This window comes from Pristiophorus japonicus, chromosome 12, assembly GCF_044704955.1.
Source record: "Pristiophorus japonicus isolate sPriJap1 chromosome 12, sPriJap1.hap1, whole genome shotgun sequence".
Classification (NCBI taxonomy): Eukaryota; Metazoa; Chordata; class Chondrichthyes; family Pristiophoridae; genus Pristiophorus; species Pristiophorus japonicus.
The window spans coordinates 176,999,490-177,027,163 of record NC_091988.1 but is presented as its reverse complement, the minus strand read 5'-3'; the positions used below and the strand labels follow the sequence as shown (position 1 = coordinate 177,027,163).

At 41.2% G+C, this 27,674-nt stretch overlaps 1 protein-coding gene across 3 annotated transcripts in view; it reads left to right on the top strand.

Moving 5' to 3' along the window:
- Window positions 1-27,674, top strand: part of nol4lb (nucleolar protein 4-like b) — a 322,631-nt gene that overhangs the window by 43,158 nt on the left and 251,799 nt on the right. Inside the window, exons 3-5 of one of the 3 annotated variants that reach the window (XM_070896203.1) lie at window positions 6,256-6,367; window positions 6,473-6,582; window positions 21,013-21,154. In XM_070896203.1, coding sequence (XP_070752304.1) covers window positions 6,256-6,367; window positions 6,473-6,582; window positions 21,013-21,154 — 364 coding nt within the window. Of the gene's footprint in view, window positions 1-6,255; window positions 6,368-6,451; window positions 6,583-12,817; window positions 12,956-21,012; window positions 21,155-27,674 lie in introns of those variants that run through there. The other 2 variants (XM_070896201.1, XM_070896202.1) reach the window with 2 other exon arrangements.

The following is a 27,674-nucleotide window of genomic DNA, read 5'->3' as shown; positions in this document are numbered from 1 at the left end:
CAAATGGCATTGACACTGAACAAATATTTTGTATTGGTCTTCATGGTAGAAGACATTAAAGACATCCCAATAGTGGATAATCAAGGGTCTATAGGTAGGGAGAAAGTTAATACAATCACTGTCACTAATGAAGTAGTACTAGTAAAATAATGGGACTAAAGACTGACAAGTCCCCTGGACCTGATGCCTTACACCCGAGGGTCTTAAGAGAAGTGGCTGCAGAGATAGTGGATGCATTGGTTGTAATCCAAAATTCCTTGGATTCTGGTCCCAGCAGATTGGAAAACCGCAAATATAACGCCCCTATTTAAAAAAAAGGAGGTAGACAAAAAGCAGGAAACTATAGATCAATTAGCCTAACATCTGTCTTTGTGAAAATGCTGGAGTCCATTATTAAGGAAGCAGTAGAGGGACATTTGGAAAACATAAGAACATAAGAATTAGGAACAGGAGTAGGCCATCTAGCCCCTCGAGCCTGCTCCGCCATTCAACAAGATCATGGCTGATCTGGCCGTGGACTCAGCTCCACTTACCCGCCCGCTCCTCGTAACCCTTAATTCCCTTATTGGTTAAAAATCTATCTATCTGTGACTTGAATACATTCAATGAGCCAGCCTCAACTACTTCCTTGGGCAGAGAATTCCACAGATTCACAACCCTCTGGGAGAAGAAATTCCTTCTCCACTTGGTTTAAAAATTGGCTCCCCTGTATTTTGAGGCTGTGCCCCCGAGTTCTAATCTCCCCGACCAGTGAAAACAACCTCTTTGCCTCTATCTTGTCTATCCCTTTCATTATTTTAAATGTTTCTATAAGATCACCCCTCATCCTTCTGAACTCCAACGAGTAAAGACCCAGTCTACTCAACCTATCATCATAAGGTAACCCACTCATCTCCGGAATCAGCCTCGTGAATCGTCTCTGTACCCCCTCCAAAGCTAGTATATTCTTCCTTAAATAAGGTGACCAAAATTGCACGCAGTACTCCAGGTGCGGCCTCACCAATACCCTATACAGTTGCAGAAGGACCTCCCTGCTTTTGTACTCCATCTTGCAATGAAGGCCAACATTCCATTCGCCTTCCTGATTACCTGCTGCACCTGGAAACTAACTTTTTGGGATTCATGCACAAGGACCCCCAGGTCCCTCTGCACCGCAGCATGTTGTAATTTCTCCCCATTCAAATAATATTCCCTTTTACTTTCCCCCCCCCAAGGTGGATGACCTCACACTTTCCGACATTGTATTCCATCTGCCAAACCTTAGCCCATTCGCTTAACCTATCTAAATCTCTTTGCAGCCTCTCTGTGTCCTCTACACAACCCGCTTTCCCACTAATCTTAATGTCATCTGCAAATTTTGTTACACTACACTCTGTCCCCTCTTCCAGGTCATCTATGTATATTGTAAACAGTTGTGGTCCCAGCACCGATCCCTGTGGCACACCACTAACCACCGATTTCCAACCCGAAAAGGACCCATTTATCCCGACTCTCTGCTTTCTGTTCGCCAGCCAATTCTCTATCCATGCTAATACATTTCCTCTGACTCCGCGTACCTTTATCTTCTGCAGTAACCTTTTGTGTGGCTTCTTATCGAATGCCTTTTGAAAATCTAAATACTCCACATCCATCGGTACACCTCTATCCACCATGCTCGTTATATCCTCAAAGAATTCCAGTAAATTAGTCAAACATGATTTCCCCTTCATGAATCCATGCTGCGTCTGCTTGATTGCACTATTCCTATCTAGATGTCCCGCTATTTCCTCCTTAATGATAATTTCAAGCATTTTCCCCACTACAGATGTTAAACTAACCGGCCTATAGTTACCTGCCTTTTGTCTGCCTCCTTTTTTAAACAGAGGCGTTACGTTAGCTGCTTTCCAATCTGCTGGTACCTCCCCAGAGTCCAGAGAATTTTGCTAGATTATAACGAATGCATCTGCTATAACTTCCGCCATCTCTTTTAATACCCTGGGATGCATTTCATCAGGACCAGGGGACTTGTCTACCTGAGTCCCATTAGCCTGTCCAGCACTACCCCCCTAGTGATAGTGATTATCTCAAGGTCCTCCCTTCCCACATTCCCGTGACCAGCAATTTTTGGCATGGTTTTTGTGTCTTCCATTGTGAAGACTGAAGCAAAATAATTGTTTAAGGTCTCAGCCATTTCCACATTTCCCATTATTAAATCCCCCTTCTCATCTTCTAAGGGACCAACATTTACTTTAGTCACTCTTTTTCGTTTTATATATCTGTAAAAGCTTTTACTATCCGTTCAATGATTCAATCAAGCAGAGTCAGCATGGTGTTATGAAAGGGATATCATGTTTGACAAATTTGCTGGAGTTCTTTGAGGATGTAACAAACAGCGTGAATAAGGGGGAACCAGTGGATGTGATGTATTTGGATTTCCAGATTTGACAAGATGCCACAAAAGAGGTTACTGCACAAAATAAAAGCTCATGGGTTTGGGGGTAATATATTAATATATTAGCATGAATAGAGGATTGGCTAACTAACAGGAAACAGAGAGTCGGGATAAATGGGTCATTTTCCGATTGGCAAACAGTGACTCAGGGATTGGTGCTGGGTCCTCAACTATTTACAATCTATATTAATGACTTGGATGAAGGGACCGAGTATAATGTAGCCAAGTTTGCTGATGAGATAAAGATGGGTGGGAAAGCAAATTGTGAGGTCACAAAAAATCTGCAAAGGAATATAGACAGGCTAAGTGAGTGGGCAAAAATTTGGCAGATGGAGTATAATGTGGGAAAATGTGAGGTTATCCACTTTGGCAGAAATAATAGAAAAGCAAATTATAATTTAAATGGAGAAAAATTGCAATGTGCTGCAGTACAGAGAGACCTGGGGGGTCCTTGTGCATGAAGCACAAAATGTTAGCATGCAGGTACAGCAAGTAATCAGGAAGGCAAATGGAATATTGGCCTTTATTGCAAGGGGGATAGAGTAAAAAAGCAGAGAAGTCCTGCTACAACTGTACAGGGTATTGGTGAGGTCACACCTGGAGTACTGTGTACAGTTTTGGTCTCCGTATTTAAGGAAAGAGATACTTGCATTGGAGGCTGTTCAGAGTAGGTTCACTAGATTGATTCCGGAGATGAGGGGTTTGACATGAAGATAGGTTGGGCCTATATACATTGGAGTTCAGAAGAATGAGAGGTGATCTTATTGAAACATAAGATAATGAGTGGGCTCGACAAGGTGGATGCAGAGAGGATATTTCCACTCATAGGGAAGACTAAAACTAGGGAACATAGTCTTAGAATAAGGGACCGCCCATTTAAAACTGAGATGAGGAGAAATTTCTTCTCAGAGGGTTGTAAATCTATGGAAATCTCTGCTCCAGAGAGCTGTGGAGGCTGGGTCATTTAACATATTTAAGGCGATAAGGGAGTCATCATCATCATAGGCAGTCCCTCGGAATCTAGGAAAACTGGCTTCCACTCCTGAAGTGAGTTCTTTGGTGGCTGAACAGTCCAATACAATATCCACAGACTCTGTCACAGGTGGGACAGATCGTCGTTGAGGGGAGGGGTGGGTTGGACTGGTTTGCCGCACGCTCTTTCCGCTGCCGGCGCTTGATTTCTGCCTGATCTCGGCATTGAGAATCGAGGTGCTGAGCGCCCTCGGAAGCACTTCCTCCACTTAGGGCGGTCTTGGGCCAGGGACTCCCAGGTGTCAGTGGGGATGTTGCACTTTATCAGGGAGGCTTTGAGAGTGTCCTTGTAACATTTCTCCTGCCCACCTTTGTCTCGTTTGCTGTGAAGGAGCTCAGAGTAGAGCACTTGCTTTGGGAGTCTCGTGTCTGGCATGCGGATTATGTGGTCTGCCCAGCAGAGCTGATCGAGTGTGGTCAGTGCTTCAATGCTGGGGATGTTAGCCTGAATGAGGACACTAATGTTGGTGCGCCTGTCCTCCCAGGGGATTTGTAGGATCTTGCAGAGACGTCGGTGGTGATATTTCTCCAGCAACTTGAGGTGTCTACTGTACATGGTCCATGTCTCTGAGCCATACAAGAGGGCAGGTATTACTACAGCCCTGTAGACCATGAGCTTGGTGGCAGTTTTGAGGGCCTGGTCTTCAAACACTCTTTTCCTCAGGCGGCTGAAGGCTGCACTGGCGCACTGGAGACGGTGTTGGATCTCGTCGTCGATGCCTGCTTTTGTTGATAGGAGGCTCCCAAGATATGGGAAGTGGTCCTCGTTGTCCAGGACCGCGCTGTGGATCTTAATGACTGGGGCGCAGTGCTGTGCGGTGAGGACAGGCTGGTGGAGGACCGTGGTCTTACGGATGTTTAGCGTAAGGCCTATGCTTTTGTATGCCTCAGTAAATACGTCGACTATGTCCTGGAGTGCAGCCTCTGTATGTGCGCAGACGCAGGCGGGTTATGAGGAGCGGGCAGGGAAGTGGAGCTGAGTCCATGATCAGATCAGCCATGATCTTATTGAATGGCGGAGCAGGCTTGATGGGCCAAATGGCCTACTGCTGCTCCTATTTCTTATGTTCTTAAACTCTGCATGTGGAATGGAATTTTGTCAGATGAGCAGCAGGACTGGAGTTCCACTTTGCAACATATGGATTTGCAACGTTGTAACTTATTGGATGATCTATTAAAGTTGTCATCTTCTGAAAATTAGAATGTGAAGCTAAGGAATAGAACAGTGGTAATACTAGTTTCTTTTACAGATCATATGGTTCTTTGTTACCAACAACGTTACTATTTTCTCTGGAAACACATTGAATCAGATTATATGGTTTGGGGAATTAGCAGACTTAATGCAGGGGTACAGTAGCATTGTCGTTATGTTACTGGACTAGTAATCCTGAGGCCTGGATTAATGATCCAGAAATGTGAGTGCAAATATCACCACGGCAGCTGGGGGAATTTAAATTCAGTTAAATAAATCTGGAATACAAAGCTAGTATCAGTGACCATGGAACTACCAGATTGTCGTTAAAAACCTATCTGATTCACTAAGGAATGAAACCTGTCGTCCTTACCAGCAATGTGGTTGACTCTTAACTGGCCTCTGAAATGGCCTAGGAAGCCACTCACTTGTATTCAAGGTGGCTTACCAACTGCAATTAGGGATGGCCAATAAATGCTGGCCTTGCCGGTAATGTCCACATCCCGTGAATTAATTTTTAAAAAGGGTCAATTTGTATACAGGGTTTGGAATTTGTATTATTTTAAGAAGTAAAGAAAGTAAACAATCTGATTGACACAAAAGCTTAAACAATACTTGCTCCAAAGAAACATGTTAAAATTTGCCTAGCAGTGAGTACCAATGTCCCATATACCTTCATATTAATGGAATACTGCATGTGCCCATTGCCCTGGAAAGTGGGACATGGATGAGTATTATTGCCTTCACCGATATTGGGGGGGGGGGGGGGGGGTGAAGAGGGGGCTGGGGGAATTATTAAAAGGAAGGCTGGAAGTGAAATTAGACCAATGCTCCAAACTTTTCTTTTAAGATTAAAGTACAACTTTTTAATTGTGATATAGCATTTAAGAAAATCATGCTTGGAAAACAAGGACATGTAACTATCACATGGTAGATTGTTTGAAAATCTGTTAAAGAAATGTAAAATAAAAATGTCATAGTTTGTGCATTGAAAAGAGCTAATAAAGTTATTTCCAAGTGCTTTAAATGAAACACTGCTTTCATTTATAGTATTTTGTAAGGCTAAAATATAATTGTAATTTGTGGTTGCTGGCTACTTAGAAAATAAGCTTTGTATTTTCTTTCAGTACACTCCAGCAATGCTTAAATAAATATTCCTGTAAGATATTGAAATTAACCACCAACAAGGCTATATTTTCAAACTAAATTTCCACTGATGGTGAATAAAATAAAAACCTTTCAATAATATGTAAGAATAGATGTAGCTCATATTTGTTTACATGTATTTTCACTGACAACCTTAACTACAAATCATATGGTACGCTAACAAACTGTGTAAATCATTCCAAGAATGTACAGTTTCTGTGGCAACCTCCAACCAGTGAAATCTTTATATTACAGCAACAATTTTATTCTCACCTACAAACACTAACACTTAATGATTACACAGATCAAGTCATGAAGTGACAGGTGTTTAATAAGCGTGAAGTAAGGTTTCTTTTCTGTCCAGTACTATTTTATGCCTTCAATTACAGATTGCCTTCGTAAATCAAATGGTGGTTTCATCCTAACTGAAATATTCTCCATTTCTCAAAAACAGATTGCCGAGACGTATGCATTCCTCCCAAGAGAAGCAGTGACAAGGTTTCTAATGAGCTGCACCGAATGTCAAAAACGAATGCACATAAACCCGAATGGTGTGGACTCAAAAGGTAAATTCTGGAGATTTATTGAATAGTTTTGCATGAACAATTAATTTTATTCTTGATGCACGGAAACAATAAATCATAATGCAGTTTATTTTACACATTTTTCAGAAAATGAAAGACCTTCCTCACTGGCTGGCATGATAGATTATAATATGCCAATTACTGCCACATACCTGAAGCAGATGAAACTCCAGTTTATGAGTGCACCTCAAGAACTGGTAGGTTTGACAAATAATGCATTTCATATTTACATTGTTATATTTAGGATGTTCTGATTTAATCAATAACATTTCTACTTCATGCAACATTTTAAAGTAGTTATTTAATACCAATAAAATGAAAATTACAGGAAAAAATATGAAATATTCTGACCAGGAACTCTCCATTGTTTCATCAGGCTGATTAAAAACTAACTACTGTCTGAATGATTGTTAGGAAACTTATGACCAAGACCATGATGTTGATGTTTGCTTTGCTGAGTGAATCACATACCCGAACTCTGCGGATTGATGCCGCTAATTAAGTTCACCTTTACTGATTTAGTCTGATGTTGATTGTTCTAATTTTTTTAAAGCATAAATACAATGCATTTGGTGAATTGAAATTGTATTAAAAATAAACACTAAAAACAGGAAGGCCTATTTATATTAGGATGACAAGACAGTACACCAATATGTTGTCGTGAAGTGATAGAATGTGCCCGTTTTGCCGCAGAAGTTTCCTACGTGCTGTCAATCTAAGAACCAATTTAAAAGTAGTATTGCCAGAGGCCTGAGAACAGGTTGGAAAGATAAAGGAAGATTTAGATGAGGCAGGAGAAAATTATTTCCGACATAGAAGAGAGGCAAGAAATAATAACAAAAATCTGTAGGTTTATCTAAAAGTTTATATGTTTCATAGCAGCTGAATAACAAGCCATTTTTACATTTTCACATGGTCCAGTTTAAGATGAGTTATTGATTATATATGATCAAGCAACTGTTTGAGGCAAGCTTGCCCTCTGGTGTTAGAGATTTGTAATTAATGAATTGATTTTATAGCAATATGCAGCTCAATTGTTTGTAGAAATGTTTACCTATATTTCTTGATTAATTTAGCAAAATATCTGCAATAAAAGCATTTGAAAAAGTTGCGAAATATCATGAAGTCACTTAACCAGAATTTGCAAACACAATTAAATAAATCTGTAATACTGCTTTTTCCAATGATCAATTTGGCAATTTTAAGTCAGGTTTACAATTTTTAATCAACAACTTGCTAGTGATCTCTATGGCCTTAGTAGCACACAGAATTGCTCCATCTGCTATTTTTTTGTGGACAGACAAAGTAAATTTTAAAATATAAAATAAGTGGGATAATACCCCTGATAAAATAGAAAGAAATTTCAGACAATTTTTAGGCATTTTCGTACACCGGTATTCTGTAGCACAAGGCTGTTAAAACTTGTTGGGCTGGATTTTCGGCAGGTTTATGACCGGGTTTTCGCCGCGATATGACCCTCCGGGGCAAAAACACGGTCGCAAAGCCCAGGCGGGATCCTCAGGTACTTGTTTGCGGTGGCGCTTCCAAGTACCACCGGGGAGAGATGCACCGATGTGCAATGATACGGATTGCGTTTGCGTCGGAGTTTCGGCACTCTCCCGACCCGTACGCCGTGCCCAGAATAGCGACCGGTCAAACCTGTCGGTGCAGCCCTGCCAGCAGCGGTAAGAATGAAAACATGCAAAAAAGGTAAGTTAAAGTTTTTATTTTTAAATGTTTTTTTTCCAGCGATTCGATAGATATGGGTCTTGAAAATGTTTTTGGAATTTTTTTGGAATATTTTTTCTTTCCCCCCCCACAAGGCCTCTCTCGCAGCGCTCCTGGCCCGGACTAAAGTTGCCGAAACTCGCGGTTTGTGTCGCAAATGCTTGTGCAACGCCTCCCTTACTGATAAAGGCTGAAAGTTCGGGCTGAGAACGGTAGCGCAGTGGTAAGTTTCACGTATCGCTACCGTTTTCGCCGAAAAACCACAAAACACTAAAACCCATTGACTTTGTGGGTTACACAGGTGCATAACATGGGGGTCACAGATAATGGGCTCGGATTTTGCGGTCAGCGGCGAAGAAACTGCACTCGCCACTCATTATGCTTACAGCTTCCCACAGACTTCTCGTGGGCTTTTGAGTGGCAACTTACGGTATTTAGAGATTCTTTTCAGTGCGGCGCCCCCTACAGGGGATCTGGGACCTGTGTGAGCGGGCAAGCAACAGCGTGTCTCCTCAACCAATCAGATTGAAGAATCCTCACTGAGACCGCAGAGTCTAAATTAGATTATTTAATTCAGTGTAAAATCATATACAGAAAGCAAAATAAAGAGCGGAAAAGAGATTGTATTAACAGCAAGATGAGAGACAGAAAGAAAAAGTAAAGAGTAATTTCTAAGTAAAAAAAAAATCTCCAATTATTAAATTCTGAAGGATTGAGACTCCACACTTGTAAAATTAAATTTTCAGTGCCAAAGAGATTGTTTGGCAGTAATTAAGACTTATCACAGCGTTAAAAATTCACTTATACCTGAATGTAACTTTTTCTGCTGCGTTGAGATGGTTAAGTACTACAACTTCACGCCCTTCTTGTGTTTTAATTCCGAATTTATCAAAGGGGTACTGGTGTAGCGCAGCTTATGGTAGAGTAGGGAAAATTGGACAGCAACTTCCGATTGGCGCATTTAACTGTACTTTGCGGACTCCAGAAGCTGCTGTCCGACTTACTCCATAACAATGCTGATAGCTTCACTGTTATTCCCATCGCAAAATCCGGGCCATTGTTTAAATCGTGTTCCCATTAATTTACATACATAAATTGCTGAAACCAATAAATCATGGTGTCCAGCTTTAGGATTTATTTACCAATCAGGTAACAGTAAGAAGAAAAGCCCTTTTTAAACTTCAAGGCTCACAAATTTCAAACAGGACAAACCAGTAAGTAATGAAAGCACAAATAGGACTGCCATCCTGTTCCTCCCTCTGACACCTAATGGGATTGGTGGCTGGATGTGGCCTACAGGCTGCCATTTGGACACCCCGGCCATAGCATAATTTCAAGCCCTATGCATTCACATTCATTTGTTGTTTGTGTACCTTGCTGTATGCACCTGTCTATACAACAACAGTGTCTGCACTTCAAAAACAAAGTGTTCTGGACATCTTGAGGACACAAGATGCAACATTTAAAGAAATTATTCTTTCTATCTATAGTATTTGGTCTTCGTATAAGTAAAAGAAGTGAATACACCAATTGTTTACAAAATACACTGCCAGTTGTGATGGGTTCCCGCACATACATCATTACGGGTACACAATATCATTGTGAATATGGTTGCTTGTGCAAATTATCTGCTTGTGAGTTTGCCATATATGGCAAACTTACTGTTGTGCCCCTTAAGTAAAACATCAATAAAATGTTGACCCACCAAGTGCCACCCAAATGCTAAGCATTTCTTGATCTATTTTAGGAATTAAAAAGTAAAATTTGTAGACCGTGGAATTTTAACAATTAAGTTTACTTTACAAGGTCTTGTACTGTATAAGTTTTGGCAATATTAGTCCTGTTGAGGCTTTTTACCCCCACAATTGACCTAGCCAACCAGGCCAAACTTCCTCTAAGATTTCCCCCCCTGCCCTTGCCCTGAACTTGAATCTTTCTCTCCGCACTCATCTTGTCCATGAGATCCACTTCCTGCTCCCTCGACCCTATTCCCACCAAACTACTGGCTCCTATGTTAGTTGACACTGTTAACAGTTCGCTCTCCTCAGGTACTGTCTCCCTCTCCCTCAAATCTGCCATCATCACCCCTCTCCTTTCCCCTCCATCCTTGCAAATTACTGCCCCATCGCCAACCTTCCTTTCCTCTCAAGTCCCTGAATATGTTGTCGCATCCCAAATCCGTGCCATATTTTCCAGAACTCCATGTTTGAATCCTTCCAATCAGGTTTCCACCCTTACCACGGTACCAAAACAGCTCTCAAAATCACAAGTTACATCCTTTGTGACTGCGACAAAGGTAAACTATTCCTCCTCGTCCTTCATGACTTGTCTGCAGCCTTTGACACGGTTGACCACTCCATCCTTCTCCAACGCCTCCCCATAGTCATCCAGTTGCGTGGAACTGCACTCGCCTGGTTCCATTCTTATCTATCTAAATCGTAGCCAGAGAATGGCTTATCTGCCCACTCCCACATTATTACCTCTGGTGTCCCCCAAGGATCTTTCCTTGAATATATTGAATATTGAGATTTTTGAGCGATAAGGGAGTAAAGGGTTATGGGGAGCGGGCAGGGAAGTGGACCAGAGTCCATGATCAGATCAGCCATGACTTTACTGAATGGCGGAGCAAGCTCGAGGGGCCAAATGACCTACTCCTGCTCCTATTTCTTATGTTCTTATGGTGGTGGATGGGGTGCCAATCAAGCAAGCTGCTTTGTCCTGGATGGTGTAGAGCTTCTTGAGTGTTGTTGGAGCTACACTCATTCAGGCAGGTGGAGAGTATTCCATCACACACCTGACTTGTGCCTTGTAGAAAGGCTTTTGGGAGTCAGGAGGTGAGTAACTCACTGCAGAATACACAGCTTCTGCCCTGTTCTTGTAACCACAATATTTATGTGGCTGGTCCAGGTAAGTTTCTGGTCAATGGTGATCCCCAGGCAATATTCCCGTTAAGCTGTACTTTCGTGCAACCGCTCAGCCGCACGGTGGTCTGGAGGTCTCGCACAGGCTGCTTGCTAGCTTTTAAATGGCAAAAAACACACATTGGTACATCATATGTTCCTCTTCACACACACACAATTTCTGTATTTGCCCCTGAATATTGCTCATCTACATACTGCCCCTTGGCAATATTATTTGAAAACACAGCGTTAGTTTCTACATGTACGTTGACGACACCCAGCTCTACCTCACCACCACTTTTCTCGGCCCCTCCATGGTCTCTAAATTATCAGACTGCTTGTCTGACATCCAGTACTGGATGAGCAGAAATGTTCTCCAATTAAATATTGGTAAGTCCGAAACTATTGTTTTCAGTCCTCGCCACAAACTCTGTTCCCTAGCCACTGACTATGCCAACCCTCTCCCTAGCATCTGTGTGAGGTTGAACCACACTATTCGCAACCTTGGTGTCATAGTTGACCCTGAAATGAGTTTCCGACCACACATCGCTGCATAACTAAGACCACCTATTCCCACTTCCGTAACATCGCCCGTCTCTGCCCCAACCCATCTGCTGCTGAAACTCTCATCTATGCCTCTTTGAGCAAACTTTTGGTTATCTCCCCTAATTTCTCCTTATGTGGCTCACTGTCAAATTTTTGTCTTAGAACACTCCTTTGAAGCATCTTGGGACGTTTTACTATGTTAAAGGCGCTATATGAATACAAGTTGTTGTTGTCACTGTTGGAAGTGTTTTTGTAAGTTGGATTTTGAATGATCAATCTCTCATTTGTTTTCTTGTAACCAAATTCATAAATCACTTGTCACATTACACGATTGCAATGCATTTGGAAATGTTCTTGTAGAAAAGTTTTTAAAAACTCAGTTTGTGTCTATACTGTTAAACTATATCGATTCTGAAAAGTCACACTGGGAAGTGTGATCATTTACTGTAGAAGACAGTGCATGCAGAACATCAAGTTTCTAATAAAAAATAAATCTCAATTATTTAACCATTTTGAGAGTTTGTCCTTGTATTTCTGTAACTTTATCCTTCTACCTATGCCGAAATATTTTATTATAAATGAGTTTACTGCACACAGCTAGTATTACATTTTAATATATGGATATTATAACAAGAAAATAGAAAGGGTTTTGCCTTGTCTACATAAATTAGAGTTACTAGTTAATCCAATCTATGTACGTTAATAATAACTGATAATTTGGCTGTATCTTTTGTGAAGAAACCATCCAAGCAGTAACTTTCACGGGATTACTCCTTCAATACACTTATGCATAGTAACATGCAAATAAGTGAAACTATTATTTTTTTTAAATCCCTCATTGACCATTATCGGTTCAGTATTATCAGATGGAACCTTACCTAATTGGTCTGATACCGACTCTTTAATTGCCTCTCCTTGGCTCTGGTGACTAGTGGCCTGCTTCCCTTCTCCACACACCTGGCCAGCCCATTACCCCCATGTCCCACCCGGCTCCCTAGTAACCGAGTTCCCTGGTTACCCGGCTCCCTCCCGCCGCTCGCTCAGTGCGAGGCGCCTTCCAACAGCCACCGTTGCCGCCTCGCTCCAAAAAAGCTCGAGAGCAGTTCCCAAGTACGGTGGCCACTGGCTGCCAAATGAGCCGCGCCGTACGGCGGAGTGCGTGACGTCAGCGCTCGTCTCCATCCCCATCTGTCAGCTGCTGCGCCGCTCGGCTCGGCTCGGCGCTCTCTCTCTCTCTCTCTCTCTGTGTCTGCCTGTCTGTCTGTCGCCGGCTTCCCTTCCTGCCTTCACCAGGATCCCCCTCGGCTCGGGGAACCTCCTCGCACCGTGAAACCGTCACGGAGCCGCCGATCGCCCAAACGGCTCCCTCCCAAGGGCTCAGCCAGCAGCGCGTTAGGTGAGTGCCGGCGCTCGGAGAAGTGGAGTAAGTGGGAGCAGCTTTAGATCAGCCAGTGTGTTGGGAGGGAGGGAGGTAGAGCCCTGGACTAGACTTGGCTTTAAAATGCAGTGACCTGATCCATTTTGTCTAAGAAGCGCATGCCTGGCCGAAATAAAAGCTTACTTATTAAATGGCACTGCAATGTAGAGGGCGAGGAAGTCTGATCGTTTGGCAAAAATTCACTGATTTTTTTGAGGGAATGATTGCATGTGAGATTGTGTAATTTTTAAAGTATCCTCTGCTTTCTTTTGGATGCTATTTTTTTGCCCAATGGTTATGATTATGTCTTGGTACGAATTTTCTCCCATTTCGATCTGCGCCAATTAAATCCTTCATAGTTTGATTAACGAAATAAAGGAGCGACAAGCGTTTCGTTCCCTCTCTTCATTTCCCCTCTTATCCGTTGTACTTACAGTGCAGTCTATGCATATATTTAAATCATTTTTGCTCTTCATTATCACGGCGTTAAAGGCCAGTGTTTGCCGGAGTGATTGCATCTGAGGTGTTATCCCCAATCCCCTCAAAAAGTTAGTCTTCACCAGTAATTCTACCGCGTTTACAAAAAAGAAAACGGTACAAATCGATGAAACTACTGCAGCCTCATCAATCCATAATTGAATATTCTTTTTGCAAATTGATTTTTTTTTCTATTGGATTTTCCAAATCAAGCCCATCGCAAGGTTTTGTTAAATATATCGCCTGCGTGACATTGTGCAATATCAACTTTTTCACTGAGCGCCCAGACAGTAAGGTACTGTAATTTATACTTGTGGTTTTGCAAGTGTACGTTTTAATGGTAATTTATAGTGTACAGAATGATCATTTTTAGGAAGCGTGTGACTGATTTGGTAATGGAAAATGAGTAAAGGGCTTTTTTTTCAAGAAAATAAATTAGTTTAGAATAGAGGCTGAAAATATAAATACTGTATAAAAAATAAAATATAAGAATACCAGAGTTCACATTTCTGAAAACAATCATCATATTAAACTAGAAAAGGAGTTCCACAGGTATTGGAATAGCTTCTTGTTCTTAGTTTCACTGCAGGCTGCATCAGTGGATTTTGTCTGGGAATACTCATATATGCAGCAACTTAATGTATGGATATTTTTCTTTCTCCGGCAATTTATATTTCCTCCAAAATCATACTGTTACAACCAGTCATGAGATAGATTTGTTGTTTGTTCTATACTTTGGTCTCACTTGCAGACACACAAAATATTACAAGACGTGTACAAGCTGTAAAAAGCAAAGAGAAAGCTTCTGAAAATGCATTGCATTTATGTTTTATTTGCCATATTCTCAGATGGATTGAGATTTTTAGGAAGGTAGTTAGAAAGGGAGAATCTTGCTTTTTGCAAGACTTTGATACTTGCATTCATCTGGTGTACTATCATATCTCTCAGGATGTTTCAATGTACTTCACATCCAATGAAAATAAGACTCTACCTTTTAGAAAAAAAAAGGAAAGACTTACATTTATTTAGTGCCTTTCATGACCACCGGACATCTCAAAGTGCTTTACAGCTAATTAAGTACTTTTGAGTGTAGTCACTGTTGTAATGTGGGAGTTTTTAATTATTCTAGTGTGGAGATGCAGTTATATACCCAGTTTCACTTAATAAGTGAATAATATAAAAAATAAAGAAAAAAAGCTTCTGAATCAAAATCTTTATTATCAGAAGATCACTGTTACTGATTGGTCCAGAACTTGATAATGTGTTGTAAACAGCTCCTTATTGATTTATAAGTTAGCTGTAATACCTGATCAATTTTTTTGTATTAAATCAGAATTTTATTAGCTGTCTCACCAAGGAAAGTCCAGGTTAATTTATTAGCAAGCCAATGTGAAAGGCCAAGACCAATATAACAAGACATCACCAGGTTGAAAGTAAATATGAGAGACATTGAGACACAGAAGGCAGACAAAAAGCAGGAAACTATAGACCAGTTAACCTAACATTTGTGGTTGGGAAAATGTTGGAGCCCATTATTAAAGAAGCAGTAACAGGACATTTGGAAAAGCAAAATCCGGTCAGGCAGAGTCAGCATGGATTTATGAAAGGGAAGTCATGTTTGACAAATTTGCTGGAGTTCTTTGAGGATGTAACGGACAGGATGGATAAAGGGGAAACCAGTGGATGTGATGTATTTGGACTTCCAGAAAGCATTTGACAAGGTGCCACATAAAAGGTCACTGCACAAGATAAAAGTTCACGGGGTTGGGGGTAATATATTAGCATGGATAGAGGATTGGCTAATGAACAGAGAGTCGGGATAAATGATTCATTCTCTGGTTGGCAACCAATAACTAGTGGGGTGCTGCAGGGATCAGTGCTGGGACCCCAACTATTTACAATCTATATTAACGACTTGGAAGAAGGGACTGAGTGTAATGTAGCCAAGTTTGCTGACGATACAAAGGTGGGAGGAAAAGCAATGTGTGAGGAGGACACAAAAAATCTGAAAAAGGACATAGACAGGCTAAGTGAATGGGCAAAAATTTGGCAGATGGAGTATAATTTTGGAAAGTGTGAGGTCATGCACTTTGGCAGAAAAAAATCAAAGAGCAAGTTATTATTTAAATGGAGAAAGATTGTAAAGTGCCTCAGTACAGCGGGGGTACTTGTGTATGAAACACAAAAGGATAGTATGTAGGTACAGCAAGTGATCAGGAAGGCATCTTGGTCTTTATTGCAAAGGGGATGATGTGTAAAAGCAGGGAAGTCTTACTACGAGTTATATAAGGTATTGTTGAGGCCACATCTGGAATACTGCGTGCAGTTTTAGTTTCCATGTTTACGAAAGGATATACTTAATTTTGGATGCAGTTCAGAGAAGGTTCACTAGGTTGATTCTGGGGATGAGGGGGTTGACTTATAAGGAAAAGTTGAGTAGGTTAGGCCTCTACTCATTGGAATTCAGAAGAATGAGAGGTGACCTTATCGAAACATATAGGATTATGAGGGGGCTTGACAAGGTGGATGCAGAGAGGATGTTTCCACTGATGGGGCATACTAGAACCTATAGATCTTAGAATAAGGGACCGCCCATTTAAAACAGAGTTGAGGAGAAATTTCTTCTCTCAGAGGGTTGTAAATCTGTGGAATTTGCTGCCTCAGAGCTGTGGAAGCTGGGACATTGAATACATTTAAGACAGAAATAGACAGTTTCTTAAACGATAAGGGGATAAGGGGTTATGGGGAGTGGGCGGGAAAGTGGAGCTGAGTCCATGATCAGATCAGCCATGATCTTATTGAATGGCGGAGCAGGCTCAAGGGGCCATATGGCCTACTCCTGCTCCTATTTCTTACGTTCTTATGTTCTTATTATCAAGAGTAGTGGTTAGGTAAAACACAGCATGAGTTTTAAAAACTATAGATTACAAGAGGAAGTAAATAGAGGGATGTGCAGAAAGAGAGTAAAAACTAGAAAGTTAATATGTTGTCTTATTTTCCTTTATGAACAAACTACTGAAACTCTGAGGCTTTTATTATGGTAACATGAAGCACTGCAGGCGATTAAATGGCACAGCCTTAGAAACAAAAAGCACACCTTTGATCAACCAGTAGCTGAAAATTAGGGTAAAAGCAGAAATGTTTGCTTTTTACAGAACATTATTACAGTGTCATAGAAATGAATGGAGGAAATCAAATGGATAGAACTTGCCCTTAAACTGAACTTGCTGTTATCAGATTTGTTTTTTTGTGTTAAGTAGCCTGTACTTAAATGTTATTAACTTGCACTGGGACTAGCAAACAAATCACTTGAACAGGGTATGCACTCTACCAATGCAGTCTTGTCATCACCTATTTATCATTAATCAGTCAGCATCTGTTTTTCATTGTAACTGAATGCAAGTTGTATTTTTTTTCCACATCTTACATTGTACAGTAGAGGAAAGATTTTTTAATCAGGTTAATAGTAGTTGGTCTGACTCAAAATCCGTACCTGACTTTAATTTTTACGCCATCTTGTATACCACCATAAATATGGTCCTGTGATTTACATATGCACCATTTGTGGCAAGGCCTGTTGCTCAAAGATTGAACTATAGCCACTCACGATGTTGCAGCATGGCAAATTAACTGAACTGCTTGTTGCTTACACCATTGTTTTTCAAGATGAGCAGTTGCCAGATCAAATGTGGTACCGAATTAGATAATGTTAAGGAAGTTTAACTAGAGTTAATCAGAAAAAGACCCAGCACATGTATCATTGCGTCCACAGGGCATCTCAAAGTGCTTCACAACCAATGGATTATTTTTGAAGTGTAGATACTCTTGTTATATCGGCAAATAAAGCAGTCAATGCACTGAGCAAAATCCCACAAACAGTAAGATAAAGGACTAGTTAATTTGTTTTTTTAAAGTGGTGTTGGTGTAAGAAGGAATGCCAGCCAGGGTACTGGAAAAACTTCCTGCTGTTCTTCTAATAGTGCCATGGGACTTATCATGCCCACTTGAACAGTCAGATGGGCCTCAGTTTAATATTTCATTCAAAGAACAAAACTTCCAGCCGTACTTCTTTGTACTGTACTGAAATGTCACCCTAGGTTGCACGCGCAAGTTCTGGAATGGGCCTTGAACCTGCAACCTGACTGAATGTGACAAATTGAAACGATTTAAACTGAAAAGTGCTATTTTTGTTCTTTTGTCTGATGTTACATCAATCGTAGAAATGGTGGTCTTTGTGATTTTCTCACCCTCAAACAATAGTTGTTAAAGGTGGACGGTTTGATTCCATTGCAGCATAGCTTATTGGAGCAACAACATGTGACATCATAAAGTGTAGAATATAACTTTAATTCTTCGACTCTGCTGAATTCCTGAATTTGTGCCTATTGATTTAAGGGATAGTGGAGCCCATGTGCTTTGCTATTGGTGTAATGTATTTGCTGCATGGATTCTTTGCTTAAGCAGCACATTGCTATTAAGAACTAGTTGGTTTATTAGCAAAGGTTAAGCAATCACACACTTACCAGTTCATCCTCCAGGCTCAGAACCATCTGCCTCATTGTGGATCCCCTGAACCCAACTGGCTGGGGTTTTATTGAGTCTTGTGGACATCACGTGACTGGCTAAGCTACTCACAACTCAACAGCTCTACAAACCTGTGAGCTGCATACATTACAATACGGTATGCTGAAATATCAAAAAAGTGTCGGTGTTAGGGCATGCTCCCATGCACTGCCTATTAACCAGCTGAAAAGTAGCATAGAGGAAGTGTGGAAGCAGGGAATCTGCCTGCTTCTCTGATACAGGAGATGAATGATGTGACAGACCACAAAACGGAAAAAAAAATCAAGGATAACCCTTTTAAAAAGGTGGGTGGTGACATGCTGTCATCTGGTTTGAATTATCCACCAAAATTGGCTTATGTAAACAAGCTACAGAACATAATTGAACTGTCCAATAACTCATGCAATCCTAATCATTTCAAGAATTCCTGTTATGTTAAATGTGAATTGTATACTGAGCATTGGACTAATTCTTAGTGAAAGAGTTAAGTACAGTACATTGAGTGGCAACCTGCCAAGCAGTCTATGGAGGGGTTTTCTTTGGCAGTCTTGCAGTAAAGAATGTGACTGCTTGCTGCGAATGGACTGAGAGTATTGTTAATGATTCCTAACAAATTGGGATGTGTATGTGCGACAGACATAGTTTGCTGCTTACAGATAATGTTTTGAAGTTGGCTAAGCATATTAACAGCCCATATTCTTGGCAACTAACATATATATATTTAGTTAGAGAAATTCTGTAGTGTTTAGACACGGTGAGGAAATTGATGATATACTGTGTCAGGTCTTTTAATACAATGTATTCAGTGTATATGTGTCAGGCTCTTCAATACAGTATATTCATTGTACTAAAAATATTCAATGAATGACATGACTGCATAAAATTATGAGTGAATTCGACAGGGATGGTACAATTAGCTCACTGATTTCCTATTATTCATTCTCTGCCATTCTACGTTCCATTGCATGCCTCAAAATGGAATTTAATTTTAGTAGTTTAACAATTTTTTAAATAACTTTTCTTGTTAACTTGATTCCACTGAAAGCAGTGTGGAACTTGGTGACATTGATGGATGTTACAAAAGTCTGGACATTGCTGTAGTAGGCCCAGGTCTTGTAGTGTTTTGTTGGTGGCATTCAGCAGGTCACAACCAAAAACGGGAGTAGGGAGGTTAGATTTTCTTTGTTTTTTTGGGTTATATGTTTCCCACGCTTTTCTGCCTGAGAAATGTTTGGTTCTGTGCAGTCTTCAACTTGGTGGGAAGGGAAGAATCATAACCTTCTGCGCAATGCATTCTCCTATTCATCCAGCCAAGAGTTGTGCTCATTTTGGAAAGAGACATACTTCACTTGATTTTTTTTCCTCCTCTACCTGATGTGATGCTTTTTGCTATTGCTAGGTGAGCTCTGAGCACCTAACTCAAAAGCTCGAAAAATGACAAATGTGGTTGGGAGAATGGAGAGTGCGACAGGCATAGAACTCAAGTATAGAAGCATAGTTGTGAACTGAGCACCTTAATTGCTGTATTAGCATCCTAGCAATGCAGGGCTTTAAGATTTTGGTTTTGGCTATTATGAGAGACATCGCTCTGGCAAAGGGGCTTGTGGTGCCCATTTATATACAGTTATTGTATTTCTATAGCAACCTGGGCATAAATACCACTATAACTGAAAGAATGCATAATTTATATGAAGATTCTTTAGTCTTTCTAACCTGTCTCTAGAGAGGCATGCTCTCAGAACACTAATGTCTGTCATCACTTACATAGAAAAGGGGGAAATGATGGCAACAAGCAAACCAATTGAATCCGCTATGTTGTAGACCGTAAGATACCTTTAAGATTGGCTGAATGATTGGAACTGTAACAATTTAACTATTGCACTTTTTAAATGTTTATGTTATATCTGTTTCTTGAAACAGAAATGTAATTTATCCCTTTGAAATGTCCCAGGTCACATGACATTGGGGAGATATGAAAATAAGTAGCATGGTGTTATTTGTATGTTAATGCTACTGTTGAGAACACACTTCTCCAAGAAAGGAGATTAAACAAAATTGCATAGGAAGATTCTCTTTTAAACTCCTTCTAAACTTGGGTTATTAAAGTAATTTTTAATGTGGTGTGCTATATTTTAGAGGTAAGGAAGGATTGTGAAAGACTACTAAGTTATTTAGGCCAGCAAGTTATTTTGACATAGTTTGCAAAAGCTAACCTTGTTGAAATGCTGTAGGAAATGTAAAACACTTGCAAGCAAATCTATTTTCTGAAACACTGAGGTGAAAAAGATGAGTGTTTACAGACAGAGCTGTAGCTAGCAAATGTACAAATACACGCAGTTTATAAATATGCTCTCCTCCCCCTCTTCATTCTGTGCCCATTTATAATTTTGTTTTTTTACATTTAAAGTGCTACATTTCATTTAATTTGGAATACTTTTTAGCTTCAGTTAATTGATTTTTAATCTAAAAATAGGAAAAATAAGTCACTTTTGGATTTATTCATATTCAATAGACTAATCAGACCATCACCTTCCCCAAAAGCTACCTGGGCAGTCTCTTTCACCGATTCACTCCTCCCAGTTTATGGAGACACTGTCTCCCTCCAATTCATAGAAGCACTCTTTTCCCTACATCTAGTTCACAGAGGCACTCTTCCCTAAAATCTCTACCCACTCTCCGAGACACTTTGTCTCTCACCTCTCGCCCATCCAAATACTTCACAGAGGCACACTACTCTCCTGATGAACAGCTTACGGTAGGTCCCATTGCTGTATTGTTCTTGGAACCAGAGAGTTTACTGCTGGCAGGAATTTCCAAGGGGTAATGTGAACTCCCACTCCCCACAGTTGATTTTCCACCCCAGGGGATAAAATATGTAAGCATATGCATATACCATGTACGCCTGGCTATGCCATTGCACACTGACAACATTCAATGAAATGTAGCTGGGCTTAATCACAAGATGTTGGTAGTCATGAATTAATTCTCTCTTGTAGGATGAAAGTTCAGTGAGCAGCGATGATTTTGATATGAGTGACACCACATGGATTTCAGCTGACCAGTGTGTGAACTCTGATTTAAGCCCCAGTCAAGAAGAAAGAATGCACAGCCCACAGAATCTGCATAACCAGGAAGATGGTAAGTGTTCTGTTCAATAATAAGATTAAGTAAAAAGCTGGGATTATTGCAACTTTTTTTTTCTGGTCAATTAAAATGGAAACTGTCTTTTGGATCTTTCATGGCATCCCAAAGTGCTTCACAACCAGTGAAGTACTTTTGAAGTACTTGCAATGTAGGGAAACACAGCAGCCAATTTGTAAACAGCAAGGTCCCACAAACCGTATTGAGTTAAATGACCAGATAATCTGTTTTAGTGATGTTGGTTGAGGAATTAATATTAGCCTGGACACTGGGAGAACTCCCTGCTCTCTTTCGGATAGACCTATAGGATCATTTACATCCACTTGAGAGGGAAGACGAGGCTTTGGTTTAATGTTTCATCCATAATATAAGAACATAAGAAATAGGAGCAGGAGAAGGCCATATGGCCCCTCGAGCCTGCTCCGCCATTTAATATGATCATGGCTGATCCGATCATAGACTCGGGTCCACTTCCCTGCCCGCTCTCCATAACCCCTTTTTCCCTTATCGTTTAAGAAACTGTCTATTTCTGTCTTAAACTTATTCAATGTTCCAGCTTCCACAGCTCTCTGAGGCAGCGAATTCCACAGATCCACAACCCCCAGAGAAGAAATTTCTCCTCATCTCAGTTTTAAATGGGCAGCCCCTTATTCTAAGATTATGCCCTCTACTTCTAGTCTTCCCTATCAGCGGAAACATCTTCTCTGCATCCACCTTGTCAAGCCCCCTCATAATCTTATACGTTTTGATAAGATCACCTCTCATTCTTCTGAATTCCAATGAGTAGAGACGCAACCAACTCAACCTTTCCTCATAAGTCAACCCCCTCATCTCTGGAATCAATCTTGTGAACCTTCTCTGAACTGCCTCCAAAGCAAGTATATAAAGTTTTGTAAATATGGAAACCAAAACTGCACGCAGTATTCCAGATGTAGCTTCACCAATACCGTGTACAACTGTAGCAAGACTTCCCTGCTTTTAGAATCCATCCCCTTTGCAATAAAGGCCAAGATTCTATTGGCCTCCCTGATCACTTGCTGTACTTGCATACTAATCTTTTGTGTTTCATGCACAAGTACCCCCAGGTCCCGCTGTACTGAGGCACTTTGCAATCTTTCTCCATTTAAATAATAACTTGCTCTTTGATTTTTTTTCTGCCAAAGTGCATGACCTCACACTTTCCAAAATTATACTCCATCTGCCAAATTTTTGCCCACTCACTTAGCCTGTCTATGTCCTTTTTCAGATTTTGTGTGTCCTCCTCACACATTGCTTTTCCTCTCATCTTTGTATCATCGGCAAATTTGGCTCCGTTACACTCAGTCCCTTCTTGCAAGTCGTTAATATAGATTGTAAATAGTTGGGGTCCCAGCACTGATCCCCGCGACACCCCACCGGTTACTGATTGCCAACCCGAGAATGAACCATTTATCCCGACTCTCTGTTAGCCAATCCTCTATCCATGCTAATATATTACCCCCAACCCCGTGATCTTTTATCTTGTGCAGTAACCTTTTATGTGGCACCTTGTCAAATGCCTTCTGGAAGTCCAACTACATTACATCCACTGGTTCCCCTATAAGAAAGCACCTGTCCACTGTCTTAGTACTCCACTAGAGTGTCAGTCTGGAATATGTTTTCACGTCTTTGGAGTCTGGCTTAAGCCAGCCTCCCTCAAGGAAATCTGACTTACCTCCCACCCAAAGATGATCAGTTGATCATTAGACAACTGGAAAGTGTGAGTATGAGCACTTCCTGAAGAGGCCTAAGAAGACTACTGTAAAGTTTCACATTTTATACACACATTTTACTCTGTCTCGCTAAGTAACATTTCAATTTGACTCGGAGGCAAGGGTGCTGCCACTGAGCCACGGCTGACACCTAATAAAGTTTTACAATCAAATATTTTTATTCTGTTACCTATCTTTTTCTTCACCTCAGCTACATTGCCAAGGTAGAGGCATATTTCTTTTGCAAAAGATATATTAGAATCAACTAACCACATGAAGAAAAAATGCATCAGTATTTATACCATCTTATTATTTTGTAGAAATTTCCCAAAGCATTTCACTTAATGAATTGTGTTTGGAACACAGTGATTAGTTTTATAGATACATTTATTTAAAAAAAGGCAATATTCTTATAATGTGAAGATTTCTTTTTGAGCAGCATACAGGTATTTTCAAATTGAAATGTTACTTAGCGAGACAGAACAAAATGTGTGTGTAAAATGTGAAACTTTATAGTAGTCTTAGGCCTCTTCAGGAAGTGCTCATACTCACACTTTCCAGTTGTAAAATGATCAACTAATCATCTTTGGCTGGGAGGTAAGTCAGATCTCCTTGAGGGAGGCTGGCTCCAGGATCACACACCTGGTGAACATTTCATGACATGGTAATCTAATATGTGAGCAACAATACTTCAGTGCATTGTTGATGATCGATTGACCACCCAGCCTGGTTCATTAATGGGATCTAGAGGTGCGGAACTGTCATTGCAAGCTGGTATTCCTCCCTCTGTGCACCAGATAACCCTGCAAACCATGCTCTAATGGGGAGGATGTTTGTGGCTGGATAAGCAGTAGGAAGCGTATCAGTGCTCTGTGCTGGTAAGCTGTGTGGATTTAGTTGGTTAAGCTCCAGCAGTACCCCTGTGCATACTTGGCTTTCCTAAGCTTTTGTTCATGTCAACTTGCATCCATCTCTGTGGATTTAGGTAAGTGGGGTTGTTTTGTTACAGGAAGAGAATGTGCACCCCATATCAGGCAAACAGAAACTACATCTGTGAGGTTTTCTCTGGTTATGTGTTTTCATCTGTGTTAGACACCTGGTTGACAAATACATAAATACAATCTTATCCTAGTGAAATTAGCTCTCTTTTTTCCATTTCAAGATCTGGTCAGTATCAAAGTTCACCAACACCTATTGTATGTTTGTACGATGATGATATTTTGATGTGGTTATGATCAGCCAGTGATGTCAAGAATTGGAAACCTGTGAAACAAAGGAGGAGGGCAACGAGGGACTAGGAATGTTAGTCACTTTCTGTTTAATGAATATCCTGTTTACCACAGTTTAATTCACCTACTATGAGTGCAGAAGTGAAATATCAGTAAAAACTTTTCAGTAGCTCATTTTCTTACATATTTTTAATTGCAGTGGGCTATTTTGAAAAATGTAAATTGTTTCATATTGTTAAGTTTCATTTTCTATATTTTGCCAGATTGTAGATGTAATAGTTGTGCAGTAGTTACAGAAATCACATAACGGTTACTAAATTTTGGAAAAATGTACCACATTTAACATTTCTGTATTAAATAAAATCAGAAATATTCACTTCATCGCTCGGCAATGACAATAAAAACGAATACAAGTGAACTGGATTGTCACCTACTACCTATTGCATTATGTGCTAATACATACCATATGTAATAGATACACAAAGTCCTGTGTCATTGCTCGCAGGCAGTCGTAGGCCTAGCATGTGGTTTTAGATGTTTAACATAGTCTCAGTGCAAGTTAAACATCACAGCAGTTTACCCATCATTCACTAATTTACTGAAGCAATGATTCACATGACTGACATGAAGTTAAAAATATTACATGCCCACTGATATTTGAAAAGAGTGGTATTACAGATATAATACTTGTAATACTATTTGTCTACAGCTGTATAAAACTTACTTAAAGTGCAAGTGACTTTGTTAGATTTGATGAATTTGTGGCTCATGCTGAAACAGTTATTGGTACTAACACTGCCGAGAGAGTTTTAACACTGTCAAAGGACCATTAACTTGACCAGGTGGTCATTCACAATCGTCTAAGCTAAGGCCTAGAGTGCAGGCATTCTTGGAGCCAAAGTTGAAAGCACAGGCATTGCTGAGACAAGGCTGGAACAGAAGCATTCCTGGGTTGAGGCCGGTTCGAGTACTAGGGTTAGTTCTGCATTACATATACACTATTATTGTATATTATGTATTGCAATGTATTACATATACTATAGGATAAATAAACAAAACACTGGAAATACCCAGCAGATCTGTTAGTACCTGCCCAAGAGAAATAAGTGTTCAAATCTTGGATATAAACCATTCATCAGAGAAGTTATGCATTTGATAATCTTTCAAGATGCTTGTAGATTTGCTGTATATTTGCAGCATTTCTGTTTACATTTCAGCCAGATGGACAATGTAATAAATGGATACTGTTGAAGCGGATAAAATAAAAATAATTTTTAAAAGTGAGCAACGCAAGACCTGAAGCAATGGCACAAGGAATATTCCACTTGAGTATCAAGGAAAACCTGGGAATATTTTAACAGTGGTTTGGTGTATTTTAACCATACAAACATTGAAAAGATAACTAAAATTAACTTTTCTTTAAATAGAGAACTAATCACTGATCAGGTATTCAGTTGAGTACAATTTGAAGAAAGTATTGCATTAGTCAGATTTGATTACATTACCAGTAGCATTTCTGCCACCTATTAATTTTAAATCGTAAATTGAAGGTTTTTCAGTTGTGTAAAGTGAACTTGGAACATAGGAACAGGAGTAGGCCAATTGGCCCCTTGAGTCTGCTCAGCTGATCTGTACCTCAACTTCATCTATCGCCTTTTCTCCATATCCCTTGATATCCTTACCTAACAAAAATCTATTGATCTCAATCTTGAAAATTTCAATTAGCCTAGCACTCACCATCTTTTGGGAGAGAGAGAGTTCCAGATTTCCACTACTGTTCATGTGAAAAAGTACTTTCTAGTTGTACTCCTAAATAGCTTAGCTCTAATTTTAAAATTATGCCCTCTTGTTCTGGATTCCCCCATCAAAGAAAATAGTTTCTCCATATCTACCCTATCAAATTCCTTAATGATTTTAAAATACCTTGATTAGATCACCATTTAACCATCTAAACTCAAGGAAATACAAGCCTAGTTTATGCAACCTGTCCTCATAATTTAGCCCTTTAAGCCCAGGTATCATTCTGGCAAATCTGCGTTGTATCCGTTCCAAAGCCAATATATCTTTCCTGAGGTTCTTGCCAAAAACTGAATGCAGTCCTTCAGATGGGGTCTAAACAAGGCTCTGTACAACCGAAACATTGCTTCCTCAATTTTTTGAATTCCAATCCTCTTGAGATAAAGGCCAACATTCCATTAGCCTTTTTGATTACTTTTTGTGCCTGAGTACTGATTTTTATTGATTTGCCTATATGACCTAAATCGCTTTGTTCCTCCGTAGCTCCTTGTCTTTCATTATTAAGTAAATATTCCAGTTTATCTTTCTCAGATCCAAAGTGGATGTCCTAACATCTCCCCACATTGAACTCCACCCTGTCGTAGTTTTGTTCACTCATTTAGTCTGTCTATGTCATTTTGCAACTTCCTGCACCCATCTACATCTTACTGTGTCTTCTAACTTGGTGTCTTTAGCAAACTTAGATATACAACTCTCTATTCCTTCATCCAAGTCATTAATATATATAGTGAAACACTGTGGGCCCAAGTTTCGAGCCGCGCCTAGAACGGCGCAGTCCCGACCTGGACGCCCGTTTTTCGCGCCACAAAGTGCGCCTAAAAAAACCTCCATATTCTCCACCTCCCTGCAGGTCCTCTGGCTCTCGGCGCAGCCAGCAGGAGCTGTAGGGGGCGGAGCCAGGTCCCTGCGCTGAAAACAGTGCCGGGACCTCTGCACATGCGCGCTACAGTGGGCACGCAAGTGCAGTAGCTCCAGGCGCCCGAAACTGTGTGGGAGGGGTCCGAAGCACGCAGCCCCTAGCCCTGGCCGAATGGCCTCACTGGGGCTGCGTGAATAAGGCTCCTGTCACGGCCAGCTCCTGCTTCTTCCCGACCCGACTCGACTCCCGCTTCCTGCCCCCCGCCGCCGGACCGGACCCGACACCCATTTCCCCCCCCCCCCCCACCCCGGACCGGACCCGACACCCGCTCACCCCCCCCCCCCCCCCCGCCCCCGGACCGGACCCGACACCTGCTCCCCCCCCGCCCCCCCCCGCCTCCGGACTGGATCCGACCTGACCTCTCACCCCCCGACCTGACTTCGCTCCCTCCCTCCCCCCCGACCCGAACCGAACCGACCTCCCTCCCACCACCCCCCAGAACCGACCCAATGGCACCTACCTGTAAATCTGGTGCTGGGGACGGGCACTGCCCGAAGTCTCGGGCCCGGCCCGTTCAGCCTACCTCCCGCTTCTCCTTCCCAACCAAGCCCCCCCCCCCCAAATCTCCTTCTCTCCCCCCCCCCCAATCTCCTTCTCTCCCCCCCCCAATCTCCTTCTCTCCCCCCCCCAATCTCCTTCTCCCCCCCCCCCAATCTCCTTCTCCCCCCCCCAATCTCCTTCTCCCCCCCCAATCTCCTTCTCTCCTCCCCCCAATCTTCTTCTCCCCCCCCAATCTCCTTCTCCCCCCCCCAATCTCCTTCTCCCCCCCCCAAACTCCTTCTTCCCCCCGCAATCTCCTTCTCCTCCCCCCCAATCTCCTTCTCCTCCCCCCCAATCTCCTT